This window comes from Trichinella spiralis (genome assembly GCF_000181795.1).
Source record: "Trichinella spiralis strain ISS 195 chromosome Unknown Scfld6, whole genome shotgun sequence".
Lineage (NCBI taxonomy): Eukaryota > Metazoa > Nematoda > Enoplea > Trichinellida > Trichinellidae > Trichinella > Trichinella spiralis.
Genome location: NW_003526945.1, coordinates 636,552 through 664,445, shown reverse-complemented (window position 1 = coordinate 664,445; position 27,894 = coordinate 636,552). Strand labels below are relative to the sequence as shown.

The 27,894-nt window shown below is 32.6% G+C and overlaps 4 protein-coding genes across 4 annotated transcripts in view; all 4 read right to left on the bottom strand.

Annotated features, from left to right (window-relative positions):
• Positions 1-7,346, bottom strand: part of Tsp_10139 (putative Low-density lipoprotein receptor domain class A) — a 28,720-nt gene extending 21,374 nt beyond the window's left edge. Inside the window, exons 1-7 of the mRNA XM_003373251.1 lie at positions 7,260-7,346; positions 5,848-6,255; positions 5,011-5,114; positions 4,179-4,248; positions 1,991-2,275; positions 1,703-1,765; positions 1,154-1,321 (exon numbers count right to left, since the gene is read on the bottom strand). Coding sequence (XP_003373299.1) covers positions 1,154-1,321; positions 1,703-1,765; positions 1,991-2,275; positions 4,179-4,248; positions 5,011-5,114; positions 5,848-6,255; positions 7,260-7,346 — 1,185 coding nt within the window. The remainder of the gene's footprint in view (positions 1-1,153; positions 1,322-1,702; positions 1,766-1,990; positions 2,276-4,178; positions 4,249-5,010; positions 5,115-5,847; positions 6,256-7,259) is intronic.
• A 2,234-nt stretch (positions 7,347-9,580) lies between these two features.
• Tsp_10138 (putative neurotransmitter-gated ion-channel ligand binding domain protein) lies at positions 9,581-13,147 on the bottom strand. Its single transcript, XM_003373250.1, has 9 exons — positions 13,075-13,147; positions 12,228-12,367; positions 12,021-12,065; positions 11,801-11,910; positions 10,856-11,103; positions 10,429-10,638; positions 10,152-10,165; positions 9,862-9,918; positions 9,581-9,616 (listed from the first exon to the last, which is right to left on the bottom strand). Exons 1-9 carry the CDS (start codon positions 13,145-13,147, stop codon positions 9,581-9,583), a joined length of 933 nt encoding a protein of 310 aa, XP_003373298.1.
• A 4,683-nt stretch (positions 13,148-17,830) lies between these two features.
• Positions 17,831-21,328, bottom strand: Tsp_10137 (calponin family protein). The gene is made up of 3 exons (XM_003373249.1): positions 20,291-21,328; positions 18,142-18,238; positions 17,831-18,066 (listed from the first exon to the last, which is right to left on the bottom strand). Exons 1-3 carry the CDS (start codon positions 21,326-21,328, stop codon positions 17,831-17,833), a joined length of 1,371 nt encoding a protein of 456 aa, XP_003373297.1.
• Positions 21,329-24,310: 2,982 nt separating this feature from the next.
• Tsp_10136 (hypothetical protein) lies at positions 24,311-27,454 on the bottom strand. The gene is made up of 8 exons (XM_003373248.1): positions 27,347-27,454; positions 27,095-27,273; positions 26,139-26,280; positions 25,824-25,892; positions 25,154-25,288; positions 24,690-24,738; positions 24,441-24,472; positions 24,311-24,400 (listed from the first exon to the last, which is right to left on the bottom strand). Exons 1-8 carry the CDS (start codon positions 27,452-27,454, stop codon positions 24,311-24,313), a joined length of 804 nt encoding a protein of 267 aa, XP_003373296.1.
• Positions 27,455-27,894: the final 440 nt, after the last annotated feature.

The following is a 27,894-nucleotide window of genomic DNA, read 5'->3' as shown; positions in this document are numbered from 1 at the left end:
AAAACATCATGGTCGTTAAACCGCTCGAATGGAAAATTGTCCAAAAATATGAAATGAAAATGAAGAAAAATTAGCCTAGCCAAAATTAAGTCAGATTTTTTCTTTTTGCACAAAGCATATACAACATGCACCGTCGTTTCAAGAATATCGAGATCAATGTTCAAATTTTTTGAGTTGAAACAGTAGATGGAAAAAAAGAAGACAAAAAATAAATAACAGAAGATTCATTTCTAGAATGTATATATATATGTATGTATAGAACCTGAAAATCAAAAATGAAAATACTACTGTACATAAATATGTGCAGAGAAAGTTGTGATGAAAAGAATAATAATTTGAATAAAAATAAAACCAATGCATTGTATTGTGCATCGTGCATTGGTGAATTCGAGAATTGTATATGGTTGTTGTAGAGGGGTAGAAGATTTTGTACCTCAGAAAGGTAATGAATTTTCAAATAATGTGGAATTTTTGCAGCAACATTCCAACAACCGGTGCGTCCTAGTTTCGCATGAAATAGATAAATAGTTTCAATAATCATTTTCATGTATAATTTAAATGCGCAAGGAATGATGATGATGATGATGATAATTTCCTTTGTTGCATTTCATACAAAAGTATTTATTATTATTATTATTATAAAATCTTCTGGCCAAGAATTTTTCTGGTCGCTCGCTGGTCAACAAGCGTGCAAGTGACAAGCCACCAGTAGTGGCACGTTAATTGTTGTATTATTATATACGCAAATAGCGAATGTGCTAAATGTTGTTGTAGAATAAAATTGTGGAAAAAATTTAGGACAACTGTTGAAGTGAAATAAAGGAACCCACTGTGTTTCGGTACCCCTTTAGCGACTTTTATGAAATAAAATTTCCTCCAACTCTGTCCCAATAACTTATGGCCATCATAATTATCACATGATATTGAAAATTGCTCGACATGTTCGAAATAGCTAACTATTTTTGGCAAGGAAATTGAAATTAAAAATTTTCCATGCTACCGTGAATCAATTTCATTGGCAATTAGCATTGGCATTAGCAAGGTTGTGCTTTTTTTCCTTAATTTTTGTTAATTTTTATTACAACTCACACATCTAACTTTGGAATGTGGAAAATTATTTTGGGATATAGAAATAAAAAAAGAACCAACTTACCACAGCCTTCTTCATCTTCTCCAAGTGTGCAATCTTTGCCACCATCACAACGCCAACCGATTGGTATGCAACGATTATCCGAGTGACAATGGAATTCCAATTCAGGGTTGCACCTACCAGTCGACGGACGTGTACGACGAGCAGAAGAAGCGGATTGCCGTTCATGAACTGAAAATCAAATAAATAACATAAATAAAATAGATATCAGAAAAACAGTTTTATAAATTTTATAGAATAATCAAAAAGAGAATACAGAAGGGTCGTTTGATGGAAAATTTGAATTGAAATACACTGGCGTTAGAGTTGGCATTGATTGACGAAGAGAAAGGGAAAAACTGTGCAATATGAGGGGTAAACAGTTTTGCAAAATGACCACTGCTATTATATTTTTTTCTCCATGCGAATACTTGTCGTTTGCCACCAGGCTAAATAGTGGAAAAGTGCTAGCAGTGTTAAACTGTACGAGCAAAGGAAGTGATCTCTTGCGACGACTGGATTGCATCTCAACGATGTTTAATTTTCTCTCCATTCTGCAAAGCACACACTCACCTCTGAGCTAGTTGACCTTTGCAATAATGCTAATGCAAACATATTGCTTTGCGGTTCAGAAAGCTGAACTGGAAGCATAATAGAGATTGATCGGTTAATTGAAAGTTACAAATTTTTCGCCAAAAGAAAACCCCTCTCAACCTCACACGTTAAAATGGAAAAATGAAATATGAGATGAATTGTAATTTTTTTATTTATAAAAAAACATTATCTTCTCTTGTATAGTAAGTATTATTGGTTTCTTTTGACCGGCTTTTGAAACTGTCATTTGATTAAGAAACGACACACGGACATGCATATATTAGGATAGCATTCCAGTTTCCGAATGATCATCGTCAAGCCAACCAAAGCAACCATGCGAGCACCCTGTTGCGAACACAATAATGCAATGTGGACATTTTTGCTTTTCACTTGCATTTTCATAATGAGCATGTTGACTGGTGATGGAATAAAAATTTCAAAAAAAACGATACAAAACAAAAATATTTGCTTATCAATCGATTGGTTATTTTTGATGGGAATTAATATTCCGAATGAAGAAGAATTGAAAATCCAATATGGTGGAAATTCCTCCTGAATCAGAAAAAATGAATTCGAATAACTTTGATAAAAAAAACACCAAAACAAACAAATAGAACAACATCTGTGAATGTACATCGCATCATTTTTGTATGAATATGTGTGAAAAAATTGCAGGTAGAACATGACGTTCACAATAACATTTGAATAACCTTTGAAAAGTTCTACATGGTATATGCAGTTGAATGGCAGCAGTAGTAGCAGTAATTGTTGAATTTTATTGCTAATATATTTTCCATTGTATAAAATTGAATGTCATCAAGTATTGACTTTTCAATTTTTTTTAAAAATAAAATAAATTATGTGAATATATTATTATTGCTATCGTTCATTTCTTTGTCCTTAAAAGTTGACGAATGCGTGTTTGTCAGTTTGAAAATGAAGAATGAAATGCAATTGTACAATAATGCAATGATGACCTTCGGATGAGAAAAAAAGAAAAAGCAATTACAAAAGTCGCAAAGGTTACAGGCAACAATGATGGTCAAAATGCAGTTGCGCAATTTGAATATTGGCTTGTCTGAAAAATCCCGCCTCAATCAATTTTGGCCAACCTCTGTCTCCTCCCCTTTGTTTCACTTGCTTCAAGGGGTGTGTGTGTGTGTGTAGCTGAATGAATATTTCCCCCCAATTGATGCGCTTGCATTCCATGCAGCTGACGAAGTCTGATTCGATTTGTCAAATGGAAAAATCCAAAGCACACTTTTCAAATTTTCAAAAATAAGCACAATGAAAATGCAGATGTCATCATCAACTGCACAACAACACTCATTATTATTCATATATATGTTTATATGAAACAAAATTTAACCAAAAAAAAGAATATCCCTTGTGTGAGAGAGAAAATTGAAAATAGCATTAAAAAATTAGAAATACGAAACGTAGTAAATTAGTAGAATTGTGGAAATTGCCATTCGCTTCAAAAACACTGAAACTTCTTCCCATTTATCATTGATCGAGAAGATTATCACGATGAAATCTCGTAAAGGTGTGCTTATTAATTGCGTTGAAGTGAGAAACGTCATCAAGCAAAAGAAAACAGAAAGCAAGCAGATAGGAAAGGTATTTTTTCCTCCACCAAATTAATCGATCGGTTTTATGAATAATTATTGAACAAGTAAGCAAGTGGGTGAGCAGTTGTTGTTGTTGTTGTTGTTGTAAGCAGATTGGAAAGTGAAAGTGCAATTCGCAGGAATAAACAGAAACAAAGAAAAAATTATTTCCACACACACAGAAGAGAGGGGCTCAAAAATTGAAGCTTTGAGAAAGATGCTTTATCTTCAAAGCAGTCAGTCAGTCAGTCAGCAAATAGAAAAAAACTACACTGCTGAGTGATTGCACATTTTCAAAATGTGTGCGTCGGTTGCTATTTAATCAAAATAATGCAGAAGAAACAAGAAAATTCATTTATAATAATTGAAAATATGCATCATCACCAGCGTATATATATATATATATATTCATCAGATTGACCAGCTGCTTCAATTCGTTTCCAACAAAACGAACAGAACAGACGACCAGGCGGCTGGCTACATATAATCCTCACACTTTTCAACAAGCTGCAACTGAAACATAGACCGCAAAGCACTTTTCATTTTGGTTCTCATGTTTGATTTATTCCTCTCTTTTGGTTTTCTGCCAATATTGTTGTGCAATAATAATAATAATAATAATAATAATTCATAAATCGATTGGTCGAGCAAATGAAAAATTTGAATAAACGCCCAGAGGATGTGAGAAAAAATTTTCTATTCTTATTTGCTTTTTTTTGTTGTTCCCCACCCGTACAAAAGTTTTATATGGTCATCAGCTCATAAACCGGCCAAAAAGCCCATTTTGGGAAAAGAGCGACAAACTCTCGAAGACCCAATTTCAATGTTACCCAGAGCGCACTCACACTGCCAATGACCTGCAAAGAGCTCCGTTCCTTATCTTCTTCTTCAGGAAAAAGACGAAAATCATCACCGCTACAGAATTTCAATTAAGCATGCTTATTGTGAAATTGATTTCCACTTTTTGCTTGAATTTTGTAATTCGAAAAAAAATAATTGATCAGAAAACAGAACAAAAAAACAACAACCAATTCCAATCCAATCCAATTGTCGAGCAGTCTGGTTGTTCGCATGAAAAATTTCAAATTTTACCGCTCAGAATCATCAGTGGTTAATTTTGCAATCTATTGAAAAATTTTAATTGAACAATTCTTTTCCCTGTGTTTATTGTTCATCGCTTCAGGATGTGTTCAAAAATTCACATCTTCAAGTGAAACAGCGTCTGAAAAATTTTACAAGAACCGTCCGGTGTTGTGTTGATTTTCAAAAACTGCGCGCCATGAATTCCTGAGATGCAAATCCAGATCAAGCGTTACTCTTTCTCTACATGGATAAGGCTTTTTGTATATGTATATGTATATGTATATGTATATGCATATATGTGTATATATCACTACTGCTACTGCTGCTGCTGCTGAGATAGCACGCTCAAACTGGTTCGAACATTCATTACTCTGGCCAGAATATGCCCTTGACAAAATTTGGACAAGACGTCAGTGTCGGGCGCCGGCGGGGTCGGGTCGCCCCCGCAGGGTTCCGGGTCGAATTTCGATACTACTATCTGACATGTGGATTATTATATAGCCCGACCGAGCTTGACGTCAAAAAGCAAAACCACCGTGACGTTCATGATGAATAAAAAGTGAATTTATAGAAAAGAAAAAGCATAAAACTTACCTTGTGGTGATGAGACGGCACGGGTGATTTGCAAACTGTCCACAATCAAAAGTACAGTTGAGAGCAGTAGAACAAGTTGACCAATGGCCAGATTCTTTTGACCGCTGATCAGTAATATTACACAGCGCATAATAGCTGACAAATATTACGATGTGACAAAAAATTTCAATTTATTCTATCCACTTTTTTTCCTTCTCAGATGATAATAATGTTGATGTGGAGATGTTGGTGTTGTTGTAGCTGTTGGTGTTGTTGCTGTTACTCTTGTTCTTCGTCTTCTTCTTATTTCTCCTTTTATTATTATTATTATCGTTGCTGTTATTCTCTATTATTACAGATGTAAAGGTATAATTTGCAATTTTGCCAACGAACCGACACTTTGCAAAGAACAGTCCGTGCACAGCAGGCCTACAGATGCGACGTCAGCTATAAGAACGGACTGGGATGAGCTAGTTCACAAAACTGGTTACAGTTACACAGTGCCGTGCGTGATTGCTATCGTCGCCGCAGCTACTTAATTCAGGCCAGGCACAGGCGCAACCGCGTTGCCACTTCGGGTAACGCGCACAACACTCTACGCATTGTTCTTACTGTACTTCAAATAACTTGAAAGTCAAAAATCAACGTGTCAACTGTAAAAAGAAAAAAAAATCAAAAACAACACACCATTTGTTGTTGAGTCATTTGTTCTAATAACAATAATAATTTTATTAAATTAATTTATCATATCATTATTATTATTATTATTAATATTTTTGTTCAATAATTTTACGCCGACCAGTGGATGAATCAAACGTAAAGATGAGGTGCGGCTAGTAGGATCGAGCATGTGCTAACCAATAAAAAAGTTGTAAAAATAACCAAACATAGCCGATCAACGGCCATGGCGGCGAATTTCCAATCGCTTATAATTTCATGTTCTTCGTCTTCTTTGCGCATTCGATCGGTAATATAGCGCAGCTCTTTCAATATGGCTGCCAAATCTCGACTCAACGGTCCTGGATCAGGAGTTTTGGTGACGTTGTGATCAAGAGCAGGAGGCTCTTTGATGCACAGTTCCTCGGCGGTGAGGTGCTTCTTGTCTTCGAGATCGAGAATATTGGCCATCAGCGAGCGGGACAGTTTCTCTTTGCGTTCCAAGTGGCACATGTCCTGCGCTCGACGGATAGCGCTGCGATTGAACCGCCGGCCGGGGCGTTTCATCATCAAAAGCCAAGGCAACCAATTGAGCAGCAACAACCGTACCTGCAATTCAGAACAATACAATGCAAATGACAATTGTTCAAATTGATCTGACCACTGGTGACATGTGATGCGTCTCTCCAGTGCGATGGTGGAAATTCAGTACGATCACAGTGAGCACGACAGACGCAGATACGACGATCATGATGCAGGAAAAGTAGGTACCTATGTTAAATGGTGGAGATCAAAAAATTAAAAGAAAAATAAAACACGCACGTGTATCTTTGTTAATATATGAACAATTTCACAATGCGGCGCTGGCAATCCTTCAAAATTCTGACCCTGTTTCACTTTTCAATCTTAAACATTCCATTGAAAAGCAAAATAGTATGTACAAACGGAACAAATCAAACATTTCAATTTACATTTAGAAACATCAAGATTTTCTCAATTCATATAAACTGGATTTTCACTTTATAATAGTTGATCTTGCAAACTGTTGTAAATACAGTTTTTTATTTCATTATAAAATAAAATTTTCATTTCTATGCATATGGAAACTGTTCCACTGGCTTGAATATTCAAAAAATCTGTACAAGTGAATTCAATTTAATAAATTGGAACATGAATATCACCTTTTATTGATACAGTTATAGTTGACAATTGAAATGAATGATAACAACAGAATTTTAAAATTAGTCTTTGTTTTTTTACGAATTAAAAAAAAATAATAATATTCCGTTTGTCCAGTTTTGCACTGAATGTTTAAATTCTTTTGCGTGATTGTTGAAATGATACGAATCCCAAGCAACCAGTTTTGCTTGCAATTTTCAACCGTCAAATCATCGACTGTGCAAATTTCTTCAAGCGCTAACTTTAGCTTGTTTGATGTTGTTCTTGTTTTCATTTGAAGTTCGGTTATTTTGGTTTCGCTAATGCGAGTGCGATAATAAGCTAAGCCCCCTCCCCCACCCCCTGCCTCCCCTCTCCTAGCCTTGCCCCTGAGCTTTGTGACGCAAACAATCGACGAAAGTTGACCAATAAACATTTTGGATGAAATTGCATACTTTTGCAATTCCTAATCGATTAAATAAACATGTTTTTGCAATTGCATTCTTTGTTGTGAAAATTTTTTTGCAGACAATCATCCACATTGCGTAACTCTGATTGATGCATGCATATATTATTTCGAAACTTGTTGTCGAAATATGCAAATTCAGAGAAAACGAAATAATATTTCTTTTTTCAAAAACGTCCACATGCAAATAAAATGACCTTTAATAAAATAAAATAAAATAAAATAAAATAACACGACGTAACATAATTATGTAAAGTTACATTTATGTTAAGATTGAAAATGTCCTGTCAACCTTGACATTTGCCTCAATTTTTGAACTGACAACACAAACAAGACAACAAAAATTTATTCAACTGGTAAAGGATAAAATGTTCTTGAAAATCTTGTATTGTAAACGCAAAAAAAACAAGAAGTAAATTTTAAAGTGCTCTCAAACATAGATACGACATGCTTGTTTATTCTGTTCAACTGTTGTACGGTACACATTTATTTTACAATGAATTAAAATTTAAATATTACACTAATTTCATTGGTTTTGTTGAAATTTCAATTGTTCAACTTGACTAGGACAAAAACGGTATTAAAATTGCAACTAAAGCTAAAGTTTATTAGAAAACTTGTTTTACTTTGAAATGCTATTCATGCAAAAATGAGATCATTTTATCAACATCTATACAAACATTTCTCATTTATTTGTATATTTCACGTTCAATTTACGCAAAGCAAAGATAAAAAGAGAGCAAAACAAAACAAAACAAAACATTTTCATGATTGCATTTGTGATACTGATGTGCGTATGTAAAAAATACGTGTTTTAAATTTGAAAATAAAAAAGTAAAAATAAAAAAAAATCACATGTAAATATAAAATTTTTCATTCAATGAATAAACTCGCTCTCTCGTTCAAAGGTCCAATCAATAAAAATGATTGTCAAGTTTGAAAAGTATGCAAATTGCAAAAGTACAGTGTTTTTTCTTTTGCCTTGTTGTAAAATCAAATCAAACATGATTGACTGATCTATCACAGCAACTGGCTGCATCTTCTACACCAACTGAAAACTGGACACTTTTTTTCTATGTATCTGATGCAATAAAAAATATTAATTTGTTCAGCAACTATTATTGAAAGGTTTAATCGTTTCCGTCTTCTGTAAAACATTTCCTATGTCATCATGCGCGTGATACTGAATTGATTGATTGATCATCAATAGGCGGCAAGGTGATGCAATTTTAACATTAAAAAAAGATCTGCTTAAATGTAAATTTCAACGTAATGATCAAACTGATAAGATGAAGTGATGACGAAAATCAAAAATATCAACTAACGTGTGATCAAATCGATCAGCCATTACCAAACAATGAGTCAGCTTAAGAAAACCAACAAATGTGATTAATTTTTCAACAATTTATTGAATCGAAAGGTCCTTTCTTTTACACGTTCAGTAGAAAAGATGAAACTTTTCATTTAATGTAAAATATCCCACTGACTTTTCCGCAACAAGCCATTGTTAGAGTTAGAGGAAAAATAATTTCACTCCAATATGCATGCTTCAGTGCCAAAATAAAAAAATGCAACTTGTAAATAAAGATTTGAATAAAAGAAATAATCAATCACTTCTTCCACATATTACATCACCTCTCCTTGCATCTCAAAATAAAAATTGTATTTTTTCTTTCCAACCAAAAATAACAAATGCAAGCAGAAATACAGGCACCTACCTAATAGCGGTACCGTTTCGCTTGTAGAAGGAATAGTCATAGCAAAAATTTGCAGATAGAATACCAGTGAAACGAGAACATTGAGACCTATAAAAAAATATCAACCATGTACAATAAGAGGCGAAAACCGTTTGCAAAGACGAAGAGTCAGAGAACTGAAGTTGAGCACACATACAGAGAGACACAGAGAGAGAAAGATTTTCACAATTTGCAAATACTCTGATTTATCTCAACCTTTTGGTGCGAGGTTAATTCAATGCGTCAAGCACAGAGTCAATTAATAATTTTTGTGTTTCATAAGTTACAGGTATCGGAAGGAGCCATCACGCCAATAGCATTGTTATTGTTGCTGTTTTGTGTATTTAAATAAAATAATACAACATGTAAAGAAATTCTGTACCGATCAGTGGAACTGCATCAGATGTATGCGGCATTGATTCAGATACTACAACTAAAAACACGCACAAGGACATGAACACGGAAATACCTATAAACATACAAAGAATTTCGTGATTATACACAACTTGTAACTTAGTTTCTTTCTTTCATTTCTTTTAAAAATAACTTTATTCCATTTTATTCATAAATTATTTCAATGAACAGTCGACTTTGCTGTACTTTTCAAAACCTTTAACATATTTAATATGTATAAATTTTTTGACTGCCAATGGTCAGATCAAAAAATACATATATATTAAAGCTAACAATGCAGTTGATCTTTTACAAGTTGATTGAATCAAATAAACTCCTAATTCTATGCCAATTATTTTAAATCTCCGACTTGTTTCAAATGAATCGAACTAAGACTATTTTCAATTTAAATCGTTTTTACAGAACTTTATCAAATGGAAGCAGCATATTAATATTATTAACGTAGGATGATTTAGTGAATAAAATATTATTAATTTTTGCATGCCCAGAAGTAATAACCTAAAACAGCTAAAAAATTATTTTTTTTCACCATTATACAGTTCTATTTATGTACAAATGTTTCAAACATAATGTTTTCATTTTTTACCTAATGTAATTAAAATGAGAAAAAGATTTGTTCATTAATTTCAATAACCTAATATACCAAGTAGACACAGCCAAAAGATTAGAAAAATATATTTTGTTTTAACTGTTTTTCCTCACACCAAAAGTTTCTGAAAAGTTAAAACTACCTGCTGCACGTTAACTACAAAAGTAATACTGTAAAAAAACAATGTCAAACATCAACTGATGAAATTGATAAGAAATAAATGGAAAATTAATGAGAAAAGTTATTAATGCAATTAATTGAAAAATCAATTTTAACAGTAGAAATTAATCATATTTTAAAGCTAAATATTGCACTACAATAAACATGAAAGAAAAGTAATGAAAATAGTGGGGAAAAAGCAAAATCGAGTAAATGCGCACCTGAAGATACAAAAATCTATAAATATATAACTGAAAAACGTTCATTTTGCTCACCAAGAGTGAGTTTTTCTCCAGCGTCCGGTGGCAAGCTGAAGCCAAGCAGAGCCATAGTGGAAATTAATATACAAGGAATGATCAAGTTAAATCCATAATATAGCGTCCGTCGGCGAACCCAAATTGTAAAAGTGACATCTATATATGGTTCAGGGCAGCATTCATATTTGAAAACATTACGTTTCACTGGCAGTCCTGAAATGAACATTACATTAATAAAAATGGAAAATTTTCAAACAAAATTTCACTGAAACATGACATATTAATATTAAAATCACATTACCTTGATAATATCTGCAGTAAAATTATTGTTTCCGGTATAAATGTAATTTAAAAATATGTTTTTAACAGCAAAAAATAATTTAATGTATTACGGTAAAAATTTAATGATTATCAAGTTTAATGACAATACCCATTAAAATCCATTCGCCATTTTCAACGTATGTATCGGTGACAGCGTTCCCAGCTTGTAAATCGATCTGAAAGCCACTGTATGTCCAACTTCCAAATTTCAAAGTGCATTTTTGATCATCAAAAGGAAACCACGTAATGTCTATTTTGCAACTGCTCTTTATAATTGCTGGAGGAAGCCATTCTACAGTGCCATCATGATTGACAATGGCATTAGTATGCCATGTTGAATCAAACATTTGGTCAGCGCTAAAATTGTGGAATTTATGTGCAAATACAAACACTCACGCACACAATATATAATATCCATTGTACTTACTGCACTTTAACTGCACATTAAGAGAACTTACTAATTGTGAAGAAGACGGTTTAAATTACGGCATTTTGTAAAACAGCAGATAAAATACATTTTATAATTAGAATAAATATCAAATTAATTGAAGAATGAAATGAATTTCAATTAATTAATATTTCAAAATATTTATATAACTGAAAAATGAAACTTTTGAGAATTGGAACGATTTGTTTCAGAAAACGTTAAAGCAATTCATCGCAAAATGGAATTTAAATTGCTAAAAAGTATAGTAAAATTTAACAGTTACAGCATGAACTGCTTATGATAGTCGAATATGAATTTTCGAAAACAGAAAGAGGAAGTTTTTGTTTTTGCTAAAACGCTTGATATAATCTTGCCAGTAATGAAGTATATGTTTGCTCTTCTAATTTTCTTCCTTATCAAAATACTTTGAAAAGTAAAAATTTTCAGAAAATTTAACTTTGGATGTTTTTCTTAAAAGTGAGCATCAAATGATAGATGAATTCAGTCTAATGAACAATTATAAGTAATCAGTTTTTTGAAGCTGTTGGAGTTATCATCAAAATAGTTTAAATGTTAGCTTGTTATTTGTGTTTATTATTTAAACAATAAGCCAAATAACTAATGTACCTATTGTAAAGCAAAATATCCGGTCGCCAGAGTCGAGCAATAGGAACGCGAACCTGAAGAACATTTCCGTAATCTTCTGGTTTCCACCTGAGATATTTGTCTTTCCAGTCCTACAACTTTCAATTTTAATATTTGTAAAAATGAACATTTTATGTTATTTAAAATGCAAAATTTTAAATTTATTAATTTGTAATTTGAATACAAATAAAATACTACTTACAAATCGAAGCCACACGTTTGTTTGAATAAGCTGATTTTTTTCATCCTAAAAAAATGTAAAATACTTACATATTTTGAAGCTAATACAATTTGATATTCATTCATTTAAATTAAGAAAAAATAAAATTTTTAAATAGATAAATAAATAAATAAATAAATAAATAAACATATATATATATATACACGCACATATACACGACGAACTTACTATGTCAATAATTTGCTGCAAATCAATGCCTAATTTTACAACTACAGGTTGACTTTCATTATCTACCGGCCGAACCAGTGGATCATAATCAGCTAGCAGATGCTTGTACAACAGTCGTTCGTAATCTCCGGCAAGAATTTCTAAAATTAAATGCTCCAAACATGTGTTCAGTAAACAACAAAGTCATTCATCAATACTGCACAAATTCTTCCTGCTATAGAAACAAGCATCGTGCTTCAATTAAGAACAAATTGCCGAAAAATAACGAAAGATACTACATTTGAAAAAAATGTTTGAATAATGCTTTTCAAATAGTGAATTAACATTCCATCTTATCAACAGCCTCATGAAAGCATCGTTTACACACCACCGTTTCTATTAATCTACTTTTGATGATTTATTTATTGAATGTACTAATTTATTTCAAAGTAATGTTCGTTAGTTGATTTAAATATTTACTGCAATACGTGAAAAAGCTATTGAAAAGAGAAACAGGTAATTGGTTTAGTTGTTAACATCAGAATAAACAATGCTAAATTGATGTTGAATTATGTCGGCACAAATTTCACAAACCGATATTTCTCCAGTTAATACTTATTTATTATTTCAACTGACAAATTTGCGATCGTTTATTGCATGTTAAATATCTTTTACAAGATTCTTATCGCAATTTTATCATTTCAAAGGCGTAAAAGCAAACAGTTTTTAGAAAATACTTTCTTAAGCTAATTTTTGCATAAATATTCAATATTGCTTACTGTATTTCAACCTACATTGAGCTTTCAAGTAATTTCACATGATATGAGCTTATCTTTGATATAAATATGAAAAAGAAAGATATACGTACCAGTGACTGTGAAAATTGCCAGCAGAATTAGTCTCCATGCTGAGCAGAGACCAAAGTCAAGGATGATGGCCATTATCATACTGGAAATGATAAGCAGTAAAACTAGCAGCACCTAGACTGGTAGTCTCAAAACAAAAGTTGGAAGCAGACACGATGAGCAGGTTTTCTTTTCCACACTGAGTCATGCTCTTGAAGAGCAAAATTTACCAACAAATGCTTCAACTGAATGCAGATGGCAATGCCAACGATCTTATCGTCTGCACCTAAGCAGCAAACTTGGAAGTGAAATTTTCATCCATACCTGAATGTGACCGAATATATTTCATATTTAAATAAGAAAGAAATAATACATATTTTCTTTTGACATTACCGGAGAAATTATTCCAACACTTTAGCCTTATTCAACTTATTAAAAAGGACGATTATTAAAAAGATGAAGCAGCCAACACACAAGCAGTCCAAAAGTTATCATCAATCAAGAAGTTGGTGAACCTGCTCTAACTGAAAAGTTATAAAGAAAATTTAAACACCAATGATCAGTCAGCTGCATAACTTATTATACGATTGTCAGTATAAAAAATTTAGCATTCAATTAATATTATGACAGTTTACTAATTGAAAACACAACGAAGCTATGAAATTTATAAAATACACAAGGAAAAAGAGCGAAGAACGTTTTTGGGTTTGGCTGTGAAAAAATGTATTAAACATTATGACAGCAAATAGCGTAACTTGCCGCCTAGCGACAAAAACAGTTGGCAGCTGATATTGAAAATATATTTTACTCATCTTCAAAAATGAAAGCAACTTGACTGCACTTTTGAAGTCTATCAATGATTTATGAATAGCGTTAGCTTATTTGCTTATTTGACAATAAAGCATTCCATTACGAATTTATTTGTCATTTTTCACTTCACAAAATTTTAAATTATTTTTATGTATTTATACGTATTAAAATTACTTTATTTGCATGAGAAATTTCTTCTCTGATTTATAATTACAATTTCAGTGGAGAAAAGGTAAATTTCACAAACAAAACAAATTCAAAATTTTGAACAATTTAAAAAATATGAAGTCCATCTTAATTAATAATAAATAATTTCGACTGAAAATTTTTCATAATAAAGAACACTTTTTATAATTATTAAAATGTTCAATGAACACTAGCGTTTCATGTACATGACCCTGCTTGGCATACAAAAATTCTTATTTCAGAACTGTTAAACTTATTCTTAATTTATTTAAATTAATTATCAATTATAAAATGTAATAAAGTAAAAACTGTTTTTATATTTTCCAATCATTATGTCGGTATACATTTGATATTTTATAATTTTGTAAGAAAAAAAGCATATCTACTTGAAAATTCTTAAAGTGCATATTGAACCTGATAGCCGGATAAGAATATCACTGAAGATTTTCAATCAGTGGATAAATTTCAGTGCTAATTTTTAGAAATGAGAAATGGAAATTTATAAGTGGAAAAATTCGAACAAAAGTGAATGCATTAGAAGGTAAAGTAGTATTGTTTATATTCTATACCTATCCCAGCGGCTATACGCTTATAGCGATGTTCATATGGATTAATTATTATGTAAATATTAAGAGAGAATATGTTTGTATGAGTAAGTATAAAGCATTCTTCACAGCTGATCAGTTGTTACATCCATGTTATTCTAAATCTTCAAAGCTAACACAAACTTCCTGATGAAGAAACTAGGAAAAGTTTTCAAGACATGTGATCATGTCAATCGATGTTAAACAAGCTTTATATATGTGATGAAAGCAGACTGTTGTTATATTATTTATTTTTATAGTATTTAACACTTAACAGCTGCCCATTATGTCCTAATTTAAAAACAATTGCTATTATTATTGTTATTCTTATTATGTCATTTCTGACCATAAACGTGCGTTTTATCCAAACTATTTCATAAAACTGTTGTTGAAAAAAAGATTTATATTTAATGACAAATTTTTTGAATTTAATGCATATTGCAATATTTATAAAAATTCATTGCAAAACATTATGTTGCATCAATTTTGGGGGTCTTTAAATGAAAGAAATATTGAAAATAGCATAACTTTGATCAACTATATTCTCAAGAAATATTTTCACTTGCAAAAAGCAAGCTGAAATGGCAAATCAAAATTCAGTGCAAACATGCTAAATCTAGCTTGAAAAGGATATACACATAATGTTGTAAAATGCAACATGCAACAACATTAAAGTAACACTCCTCAAATAAGAGTAATAATAAAATCTACGTTAATTGATTCACCAACTGCAAACAAAAGATGCAACGACTGAGCATAAATTTGCATTGTGAATTCAATTATCTTAAAAGCAATTAGCAATTACAACTGGAGTTTCAAAGAATACTTTTTTTAGAAACATACTATTAACAAAATGAAACTTTCATTAATTTAGCAGTTCATATGAGAAGCTGACCAACTGATTTTGTTACAATTTAAAACACTGAAGGGAAAAAAGTAGACTTTATGAGTTTACATTTGTGGATGTAAATAGCTTAATGAGAAACATTAAACATGACCAGCGTTGGTGATCACCATTATCTTTCTTGTTCAAAAGTGTCCAATGCAAAGATTTTTAAACAAACTGATAATAATAAAAATACAATATTACCTGTTCCAAGGGAAAAGGATACATTGGAATTTGGCGGAATTGTATGGAGTCTACAATGAGTGAACAATTTTTTATTCTTTTCACCAACAAAATAGAGCAATGAAAATCTTATCCTATTCTTTTATGCATTTCCTCTGCACAGAGAAAAGGCTCAAGATTTGAAAACAACTTGCTAATTCTTTAAAATTTTACTTTTATTTATCTTTGCAATCAATAATATGAAAGTGATTCATCCTCTGCATTTCCATACATTCAATAATGCATACTTCAAAAAATAATGCTTCTCGCATATCTTTTCATACCCCATTGTCCATACTCACTTACTTATTAAAGCTTTTACTTTTTCATTGACCAAAAAATTTGTAAAATTTATTTTCAAACTTTCATTATTTGCACTGAGTGAAAAATAAATCCTAATGTGAACAGATTCAACTGATATAATGAACATTAGAAATGGATTAAATCTGTAAATGAAATATTTAAATGCATCATAATGTTCTGATAGTTAGCTGTCAAATAAAAAAAACTTCAGAATGTTTCCATTCATCATATAAATAATTTCTAACTTTATATAATCTTAAGAAAAAAGGATATCATACCTTTAAATAAAAAATGAAAAAAGCAAAATAAGTCGTTGTTGAAGAGTTGCAAAAATTTGAATAAGTAATAAGTGAATGAGGGAAAGTTGTTGGAAGTAATTTTCAAACAATAAGCGCAGATTATTAAAAGTAAAGTAAAGCTGTGTTGTTGTGTGTCAATGAGCAGCAGGCTATTTCATTTATGCTTCTTTTATTCGAATCGGATAAGTCCAAGTAGAAGCTAATAAGAGAGAGATAAAACTGAGTAAAATTTAATAAAACATATACTGGCCTGCAATGAATAAATGCATAAAGATAAATTGGAAACTTGTTGAACAACTTCACAGCATGTGATACATACGAAATGAAGTTCCAACAAGCCAATAATGCTTCTGCGAGGCCGTTTCAGCAAAACCATCATTCTCAGTTCATGTTCAGTTAGTTGGTGGCAAAATGAGAGGTGGAAGTGTGATAGCGTTACGAAATCATTTATCATTTAAATACACCACTAATGACACATTTCCGTTGGCGAAAGCTTGAAACATTCGTGAATATTTTCTCAGCAAACGGAACAAAATTCCACCATTCAACTTCTCTCATTTCTCTTCTCTTTGTGGCAATAATTTCTGCTTTTATTTCAATTTCTTCATCTACTTTCAAACTCGACAATAAGCATCAAAATAATTCCCTTTAAATTAAAGCAACTGCTTGCTTGCCACTTTATCTGTTTGATATTTATTTTAAAATATTTGCATAACATTTTTGCATATAGCTGGTTTCATATGTTTATAACAATTACACACAACTACCGAAATGAATGCTTTTTATTTTCATTTTTTGAATGCTAATTTACATATTCAGCCAAAATTCTATCTCCTAATAAAATTTGCACAATGAAAAATTGCGTTTTCACTATTTATTTATTCCATTTTATCAATTATTGCTCCGTTGCTCCAACCTTTAACATACTGTTGCAACATATTCAAATGCCGTTGAAATGTTATTCGCATATATCACTTGCTATTTCTATTAATGGTCAAAGGATGATCTCCATAAGGCATATTCAGCAATTCAAAAAATGTATACTTAAAAACGAACATATCTCAATCTGTGTTATATATATATATATATATATATATATCTAACCGTTTTGAGAGATAAACGGATTGACGTTTCACCACAAGCTCAATAGCAAATAAAATGGGATAAGGTTTTTAGAATATTCAAAACATCTTGTGTTAAGCTTTCTTCATTTTTGATTATCGATTTCTCTTCGAAATATTCACTTTTGTATTAAATAGAGCCCATAGAAATATACAATTGATTCAAGCCTTCAATTTGCAGTTAAACATATTTTTCACAGTAAACGTAATCAAAGCAAGGACTCTAAAAGATCAATCAGTTATTGATAGTGATAATCATAAATTTGATAAGCTGAAATTTTAAAGCAGAAGATGAAATAAAAAGCATCAAAAATAAGAGCATTTTTTGTTTTTAACATATAAAAAAGCCATATCAAGCATTTTACATTTCAAATTGAATCTGATTCATCGGATTCATGCCACAGTCGATGAATATGCTTCCCACGAACATCACGTGGAGAACCAAATCCTCCCATTCCCTTTTGACTGTCGAATTTATTTGTTCCATACTGCAATGGAATTAATCCATCTGTAGCTTTAAGTTGTTGAAAAGTCCATCGCTTTGGTGGAACTTTATCAGACACTTTAGGAGCAGGCTTTTCAGCGTTTTGCAATTCAGCACTTCCTGAAACCACACATTGTTATTGGATGCCGTGTGAAAACTGACGCGCGTCAACTAACAGCATAACGTTTGTTGTACCTGTTCCAAGTGGAAGAGTTTTAATAGTCGATGCCGGCTTGTTAACATTATCCGGTGATTCCGTGTTAAGCAGTTTTGATCTGTTCAGTTTGGGTTGCTGAAATTTGTGAGCTTTTTGCGAAGATTCCGACTTGCGAAGCGTAACAAATATCATTCCTTACCGGAGATGTGATCTTTTCAGAATTTGGAGTTTGCATTATAGATTTTTGGCCAGTGACCAAGCAGATCTACGTCAAATTACGCATCTTGAATAAAATTGCTCAATTAAAAGCACCTTTAACAAAATACAAGCTAGTTTTGAGCAACAAAAAACGCTTTACCGCTTTAAAGAGTCCGAGGGCTGTTTCCGACTGCTACTAACTACTGCTGTTGAATCAGTGAATTTGCTTTGACGAAACACTTACGTGTTTTCAATGAATAATTAATTGCATAACTGAAAAAAAATAAAACAAAACAAAAAGAAAATACGCTTTTGCTGCTATTTTGCAAAGGCTAAAAATATCTCAGTAGTATATCTTATTTATTACTTTAAAGCAAGAATTCGGCACTGATCAAAAAAATAGTTGTCTTAAATCAAAATTCTTAAAACATGCTACTAAATTTAACTGCAAACAATTTAAAATTTGAATCTGTTAAAAAAATAAAACTTTCTACAATAATTTCTCATCACCCAGATGAAGTAAAGAAGAAGTGTTACATGATAATTTTTGTTTGCTTATTATACAGTAAATAAACTGTTATTGGCTTCCAGTCATTATTTCCATTAGCAGCTATTTGCATAGATAATCAACAACATAGTTACATTAAAAAATACATATGTATAAAATAATAGATATAGTCAGTTAGTTAGCTAGCTGCTGGTTATTGAATTTTATAATAATAATAATAATAATAAGTGCTAGATAATTACTATTATTCTTTTATGAATGGAAAATAATCTAAGCAAACATGAATTACGTGGTTGTTTCTATTCTTATTTATCATTTACGTATGAACAAGTCACAATAAAATATCACGAACGTGAGAAAGTGTAACATTGTTTATGTAATGGCTATTTTCAAATAGCTATTTTTTAAACATATGTTTTTGAAATTTTGATAATTCATATACATACATACATACATACACACATGTATACGTGTACATTTATGCATATGAATATATGTATATATATATATATATATATATATATATATATATATATGTGCAAGTGGACATTTTAATCAAGCAAGATATTCTAATTTTCATTCGTGAAAGGCATGAAATAATAATAATAATAATGCACATCTATTTTCAAAGTTCAGTTTGTGAATTTGTCGAACAACGGGCAACGACCGACCGCACTAAGCGATACAATTTGAACATAGTTTTGCTGCTCAACAAAAGCAGCAAAAAATAAAGAAAAATATTCGATTAAAGTAAAAAAAATAGTAATAATAAGAAGAAGAAATGGTCACAACTGTTTGATTTGACTGCCTTTGTTTAAAAAATTTCTCTGAAAGCAGGCAATATCGGTGCTAATATCATCAATAACGATAGCGGATGAAACAGTAGTGGCATATTTCCTTATAATGAATAACATACACGACTAGATTTGTCACAGTAAATTCGGTCGACAAAGAGGACGGTCAAAGAGAAAAAAAAAGCAAATGCAATTCAACTTGTAAACTATATCAATTAGCACTGCTCTTTGAACAGCAGAAGGAGCAAAATAGATTATTTATAAAACAAACAACGGCAGTGTCGACGTATCAGCATAGTAGGCAGTCGACCGGTCAGTTCTACGTCAATGAAGAAAGTATTTTGTTGCAAACGTGAATTGAAAAACAGTTGTACTGATTCGATCATTATGCAAATTATGCTAACAAGTTTAGCACATCTAGCCGGTTCTAAGCATGCAATACTAAAAAGTTCGCTGAAGCACACAAAATACCTAATTTTTATGAAGAAATAAAAGAAAGTTTTTTAAAAAAAAACCAGGAAAATGGAAAGATTGACAAGAAAACTGCCACGGCTTTGTGCAAAAAAACTACACAGCAAAATCTGAATGAGCAAAGCGTAGTATGTATGAAATTCACATGAAGTGTTCTTCTTCGGGATATTCCTCTTCCCAAAGTCGTTTCAGGTGTTTGCCTTTCACATCACGTACCGCTCCAAAGCCAGTCATACCACGTTGACTGGCACCACGGTTCCAACCTGCTTGACTAGGTATGATCGTTTCACTCTGCTTCACTGCATCGTACGGCAACTCGAGACCTTCCGCTGCATAATTGACATCTCTAGGGCATCCGAAACCTGTCATGCCTTGTTGGCTGGCAAACTGATTGCTTCCCATCTGTGAGGGAATGATGCCTTGGCTTTTCGGCTGCTGACGACTAATCAGCGGATTTTGCACTTCCAATCGAAAAGCACCAAAACCGGTCATGCCTTGCTGACTGGCAAATTTATTGCTTCCCATTTGCAGTGGAACAACTGATTGGTCAGGATGATCAGTTACATATTCGGGATGTTTCGTGTCAACCATGTGAGTCAGTTCGCGGCGAGCTGTACCAAATCCTGTCATCCCTTTTTGGGACGCAAACTTATTGGTACCACTTTGCAGTGGAATACTGCTCTGATCTGGATGTTCTGAATCTTGATCAGGATGTTTGCTGTCGTTTATTTTCGTCACTTCACGACGCGCTGTGCCGAAGCCAGTCATGCCACGTTGGCTGGCAAATCGATTAGTACCGGACTGTAAACGCACAATACCTTCAGTCATACGTTCTTTAGCTTCATCAATTTCGGTAATGTCATTTGGAGGTGGAACCAAAGCTTCTCGAACAACATCTCGACCTGTGCCAAAGCCCGTCATACCACGTTGGCTGGCAAAACGATTTGTTCCAGACTGAGCACGAATTTCACCGTCAGACATACGCACTATTTCTTCGGGAAGTTGTTGCAAGTTGTCAGATTCGACTTTTGTGTTCGTATTTCTAGGGGTACCGAATCCTGTCATACCCCGTTGACTTGCAAACTTGTTAGTGCCATACTGCAATGGTACAATGCCATCGGTTTGGCGTAGTTGTTCAATTGTCCAGCGACCAATTCGTTTCGGTCGTTGTTGACTGTCAACTTTATCAACGGGTGTAGCATTGCTTTCAGCATATGGCATCTGCTCTTGTTGCTGCTGTTGCTGTGTGGGCATTTGTTGTTGTGGCATTGGAGCCCGCTGCGCAGGCTGATTTTGGTATGGCTGTTGTGGTCCTGTTCTTGCAGGTTGTTGTTGTTGTTGCTGCTGTGGCTGTTGCTGTTGGGGTGCTGGGGCTCTTGATCCAGCATCAAAGGACGGGTGTTTAGGCACAGGCTGCTGTTGCTGCTGCTGCTGCTGCAGTGGAGGCTGTTGATACTGTTGCTGCGGCATCGGCTGCTGTTGCGGCGCCGGCTGTTGCTGTTGCTGCTGCTGAGCTTGATTCCAAGGTAACCTCATGTTGTTTGATTTGTCTAAAAGAATAGCTGTTATTTGTCGTTTTTCAGCTCATGCAGTCAATCAATTATCCAATGACAATTTAATAGCCGGTTTACATAATAGAATTTACTTTGTGCTACTTGAAAAACAAAATTTTTCTATAAAATGTATAAGAAGTGAGACCTCAAGAAAAGTAGTTGTACTTCAGTTTGAAACAAATTCCATTCGAAATAGCATCACAGTTCACTTAGACAAATTAATCATCTAAGCACACAATACAATACGCTCATGTTGCGTAAATAAACAATAAAAAGAAGCATTTTTCATGGGATTTTTTGAAAATGCCTTGAGAAAGTAAACTTTCAGCTAAACTAACTACTGTGCAATCCAAAAAATCAAAAAGAATACAAAAGGTCCCACGGCAATCCTGTAGAATGATATTTTTTGAAACAAATATCATTTGCCAACATGCAGTAGTTAGCAATAATTTGTTCCCAGTAATTTCTACGATATTTCAATTACTAGCTGCACGTGGAACTCGATTCACAAATTGGTTTATTTTCCAGCAAATTATTTAAAGAAAAAAACTAACACATGCAAAACATGTGCAGTGCTTTGCCCAAGTGTCAACTGTGAAAGCCGCAAAGCGGCAAAATAGCTTCATAATTGATTTTGCATCGTACAAATTTGTAACTGATCACCTCAGATAATCAATCATAATATGCACAACTAATGCAATAATATTAAGAGGCAGAAAATAACTACTTTGCGGATGATACAATTATGCAAATAATGTTTGAAGCATTATTTTTTTGCATTGTGCAAACACAGATTATTCGACACGTTTTGCTGTTACCTAGAAACAAATGCTATTATTATTATTATCATCAACTCTGTTTACACCAAAGACCGGTTTAAGCATAAAAGTGATTAAAATCTGATCGGTTGTACTTTCATCATTTGCGAGTGTCTGGTGGTATTAATTTTGGAAAATATTTCGAAAGTATAAAATTCCTTGAAATCTGCAAATTTCTTCCATTTCACATTGTTTGTTGTTACATTTCACTTACTGATCTAAATTGGTTAACAAATTGCTTCAGAACATACTCGCTAATATATCGTCTGCAATGATGCAAATTAATAAATATGTCTTATTTATTAAAATGTAGGATTAAGAAAATTGCAGCAATGAGCATTTTAATATACGTGAAGGTTTTAGTCCTAGCCTTTCAGTAGAGGTTTAATAAATTATCAATTTCTATTATAAAAATGTAAACTAACGTTTCATTATTTTTATGACAATAAACCGCACTGAACATGTATCTACTATTTTGTTCAACAAGCAAAATATGCAATTGCTAATAGATAAAAGAAAGTAATCAAATCGAAGTGATTGCTGGACAATGAAAAAAAATACCCTGTACAATTACAGGGGCAGTTTGTGTTGATAATTTAACCTACCAGATGCACAGATATTTTTTGACAATGCCAGCACACCACAGCTGGCTCAGAACCCTTTTACTACTCTGCAATTTTGAGACTGCAACTTGCTTGCGCAAGCGGTACTTGCATGTACAATGCCGCGTTTTTGCTTGCCTAGTATGCAAGAGTTTAAAAAAAGATAACATGAGATGAAATAAACTGGAAAGCAATTACATTCGCAATCTCCGAATAAACAATAATAAAGTTTCACTGAATGCACAGCTTGATAATTGTAAAATTCAATTAATTTCAATTCACTAATTTCAAAAATCGACTAATATGCAATTAATCAATTAATTAATCTGAAAAGTACAAAATAAACTACTCGACATGATAAATAAATAAATATATATATATATATAGATATATACAATACGTACAAATGCATCATTCAGTGTTGAGTGGAAAATTTTGCATATGCAAAATTGATGAAAAGCGACAGTGTATGTAGTGATGATTTGAAATAATCTCTATTTACAATTGAAGGCAGTTTGAATAGCAAGCCGAGAACAGTGGTATCAACCGCCGTGGGCTAGTTGTTTGAAAGCAAATGCGGACAAGTTTATTAGTACGATTGATTGGGGGGGGGGGGGGAGAACTGGATGCTTGTGAACGTGAAGCTTGTTTTTCATTGTTTAACTGAATTAATGGGGGGAAAAGGCCAAATTGGTAACTCCTAGGCGATTAGGGGTAGGGTGAAAGAGAAAACCGGCACAAGCATGGGAATTGGTTACCTGAATTGACAAACTGATCGACAATACAAGCGGCAAAATGTGAAAATAAGTCCGTAAAGGCAAAACGCTTCTACGTCCGGCGCTTTTCACGCCAAGATCTTTGGCAAGTGATGCGGCTTTTACTACACACACCTGGTTGAGATGAAACTGAATGGAAGTCAGAAAACTGACGAGTGACAAAGAGCTTGATGCGCACGCTTGTAACTAGCCGGCGTGAACGTAACACAACGCACCAGTCGTCGCTTGCGCTTCTTCTTCTTCTTCAGCTAGTTAGCAAGCAGCTGGCTATTTTAAAAATGAGCATATCACAGGCACCATTAAGCGACGCAAGAAGAAGAAGAAGCAGAAAAAGAAGAAGAAGCAGAGGAAGTCCAACAATGAGGTTGGCATGTATATCGGTTGCTGGAAACGCAGGCGTTCACCAGCGTGCTGTTTGTTAGCTGGCATTCGTTGTTCGTTTCGTTCTTCACTACGCACTATGATGATGCGTGCCTGCCACCCGAAGCTAAGAATAGCATGCATACGCAGGGCCGGCAATTTTCGGCATTAAACTTTGCAATGGAGCAGCTGCGCTTGGTTGATAAACGCGCATAAACTACATTTCAGCTTGATCGAGAAAACGGAGAAACATTTACCTTTGTCAAGTTGGCTAACGCTGAACACGCAACTTCAAGCAAAACTATGATTTTCAATTCTATATTTCAAAAATCCACTCGAACTACTTCACTGCCAGCTCATCATCATCATTCTTATTTTAATGAATTTTCAATTCCAATTTATGTCTTGCAAAATTTACATTAAAAAACAAATATATCTCGAATTACAATATAATGAACATTTAATTTTTGGAAAATATCATATTCTAATAAATAATTCTTATAAACATTGCAAACATGTTGATCGTAATATTTTCTTCAATGCCCATATATGATTCTTGAATGCTTTAAAAAAAACTAATAAAAACTAATGATAATAATAAACTTCTGTTCACTGAAATATTCAAAATTAGAAAATGATTTCCAAAGTTTCATTTATTATTTTTTGGAAAAATTATCATTAATATTTCACGGATATTATTTCCAAAATGTGAAGCAGACAATTTCTAAATGACTGAATCAACGTCAGCTTTATTAATGAAGCACTCTACAATTGATAAATTGAACGCAATCTGAGTTTCTACTTCACCAGATAAACTATACTAATGAACCAACGCAATAATATATTATTATAAAAATAAAGCAGCGTGAAAATTATTTTAACAATTAAAGCAGAAAAGGAAAAGAGCATTAAGCAACAACTTCTGGATGAACCAGAAATCACCAAGCCAATTTAAGCGGTTTTAGCAAACTAGCCAAGTATTAAATTTCACAACAATAATTTCAAATGCTAAAATGTCACCAGTAGTTTTACTGCACCATTCACTTACTGCATGATTGTTAGAAAATAAAAGTGCAGCGGTGAACAATAGCATCAACGAAACAAGCTGAACAGACAAATTAAAAAATGAAAATTATACACATAATTGTACAGACAGTAGTGATTTCTTATATTTTCGGTATTCACAAGCAACTTATCAACATCGAATGAAAAAAATAATAATTCTAATAAATTGTCAAAATTCAATTCATCATCGATTATGATATTATTTTAAAATAATATCAAACTGACGATTATAATCAAAAAAAGAGTATTCAGTAACTGTTGACATTGAGGCTGGAATTTTTGCTATCTAATGTTTATGTAATACGACCGTCCGATGTTTGTGTGAGTCGATATGCTAAACGATGGATTCAATTCATCTTTGGTTACAGCTAGCTGCATTCAGAAAATGCTACGTTAGAAAAATTACTGACCAAATGATAAAAAGTAAATGGAAATTTTCAAACACAAAATATGAAATCGTTCAAAACTTCAATTTTTGAAACAGAAGAGAAAAAAATCATACTACTAAATTGGTAGATAATTTAACATTATCTGAATAAAAGAAGCAATCGAACGTTGCGAAAAAAACCATATACCCGCACGTATATACATACATACATAGCTAAAAAATGTATAGTCGTAATACACCACATGCTACACAGTAACTGCAATACATTATGTTAATTTCAATAAAAAGCAAAAATTAACAAAAAAGAAAGCATCTTCAGCTGAGTAGTAGAAATTTCTAGATGGAAAAATTAGCACAAAAAATTTGTTACTGCTTCTGCTGCACATGTTGTTTTTATTGGTTTAAATTTAAAATTGAATGCTTTTGCATAGATTTGTACTCTTTCTAGACACTTTGCCTCATTAATAACGTTGCAATAAATTTAAACGCAAGCTGAACTTACTAGCTTTGCTTCATAATTGACTGCAAGTAATAAATAATTGCCCTTAACTTGATTGCTTCTCGCTAAAGGCGACTGCGCTTCCAGCTTCTGCTGCGCATCATTTCTGACATCGCCGAAATTAAGTGATCCTTTACGTAGCAAACTAAAAGTTAAAAATAATATTAAAAATTAAAATAATCGTTTCTATTGTGAAACAATACATCGCTGAAATGATGCTGCACCAGGCTGATGAATATGCAAAGCCTTCAGTGAAGTATTACTACGTTCAGTGTTGTCAGCATTTACTACTTACTTATTATTATAAAATATAATTCTTTGAAAAGTTATTGCTGCGCTAAATAATTTTTGACACTTTTCAAAACAACTGTGATGTTATTTTCTTCACACACAGAAAAGTATCAAATAGGCCTGCCACTGCTACTATAATTCAAAGTTTTACCATCTTTTTTATAACTACATAAGCAATTTCTTATATAGAAGATCCCTACAGTTGTTTCTTGGATATTCAAGTGATTTTGGTAACATTCCTATTTGTCAGAAAATTTGCTAAATAATTTTCTTATTCACATTATATTCTTAGGATCGTACTTTTTTTCACTAAAAACTTATTTTACCAACTGTAAGTTTACATTTATACATATAATATAAATACAGTACAATATTATGGTATTAATATAAATATTTAAATGATAACATGAATTATGTGAACTTTATAAAAAAATACATAATGCAAGAATTATCCCCTTATATTACATTTGATAGTGCAATGAAATAAAAGCTAACATTGAAAAAACTAACATTTAATAATGTATAAGTAAATGTTAAAAGAAATACTATATCAAATTAATAAAAAGAATATAAGAAATGAAAAAAGCACAGCTCAGCCAATTGCTTACCCAATATTTTCTTCAATCAGGTTAGTCCCAAGCTTAGCATTATTGGTTGTAAAAAATTACAATACGGCAGTGGTGAAGTGAACAATTTCAACCACTGATCGAAGGTCATGTATAGTTAAATAGATAGATAGATAGACAGACAGATGTATATTCGCAAGGTAAGAATTGTCAGGTGAAATGAAAATTGCGAAAAGGCAGCATAGTGCTTTTTTCTCTTCAACGCCATTCGAACCAATGATCTAAACCAGCTATAAAGTACAGACAACAGTTAAAGAGGTAAAAGTGCACAACATTTGCAATAAGACAATAAACTGAGCCAAAGATAACTGAGCTATTTATGGTAGTATAGGGCCTTTGTTTGTTAGTGATGTTTGAAAATATGCTACCTTTGCAGTCTGCTTTTTCACCAGATATAGTCATAAAATTATGATGGAGAATGACGATGATGATTAAATTTTAAATTATAACACTTCTTTTCGAGCGCACAACAAACAACAACAAGCGGACAAACGTTCCCACATTCAGTGCTAACGAATTCGATTTCGATAACCACCACCAAGTCCCACTAACAATGAAATTGAAAAAGTATGCAAATTTTGCATCATAAATCGCTGGCAAATCAAATATGCAATAATAATAAACGCCCAAGGGTCTTCTTCTTCTTCTTCTTCTTGGTTTGTTTGTTCACTTCACAAATGAATAATATTATATGCACGTTTTTGGGTGTAGAGTTGGGTCGAAAATTGGCACTAAAATTTATTGCATGCTCATCATTTTACAACCTGGCTAGATCATCAAATAGCAAAACAAATACGCTCCTGCTTGCATGGACATGTATGTGCTTGTGCAATGGAAATGTT

Excerpts from the sequence above, each read along its gene's own strand:
- Tsp_10138 (XM_003373250.1), bottom strand. The coding sequence starts at position 13,147 with ATGGCCATCATCCTTGACTTTGGTCTCTGCTCAGCATGGAGACTAATT. Across the intron at positions 12,368-13,074 it reads GGCAATTTTCACAGTCACTG|AAATTCTTGCCGGAGATTAC; the intron begins GTACGTATATCT and ends ATTTAATTTTAG. Across the intron at positions 10,639-10,855 it reads TGGCGAATGGATTTTAATGG|GACTGCCAGTGAAACGTAAT; the intron begins GTATTGTCATTA and ends TGTTCATTTCAG.
- Tsp_10137 (XM_003373249.1), bottom strand. The coding sequence starts at position 21,328 with ATGCCCACACAGCAACAGCAGCAACAAGAGCAGATGCCATATGCTGAA. Across the intron at positions 18,239-20,290 it reads GTATGACTGGCTTTGGAGCG|CAACCCAAACTGAACAGATC; the intron begins GTACGTGATGTG and ends CACAAATTTCAG. Across the intron at positions 18,067-18,141 it reads AACTCTTCCACTTGGAACAG|GAAGTGCTGAATTGCAAAAC; the intron begins GTACAACAAACG and ends GTGTGGTTTCAG.
- Tsp_10136 (XM_003373248.1), bottom strand. The coding sequence starts at position 27,454 with ATGACTATATCTGGTGAAAAAGCAGACTGCAAAGGTAGCATATTTTCA. Across the intron at positions 25,289-25,823 it reads ATGTATGTATATACGTGCGG|CTTGTTTCGTTGATGCTATT; the intron begins GTATATGGTTTT and ends TTGTCTGTTCAG. Across the intron at positions 24,401-24,440 it reads CGTTAGCCAACTTGACAAAG|TTTATGCGCGTTTATCAACC; the intron begins GTAAATGTTTCT and ends GCTGAAATGTAG.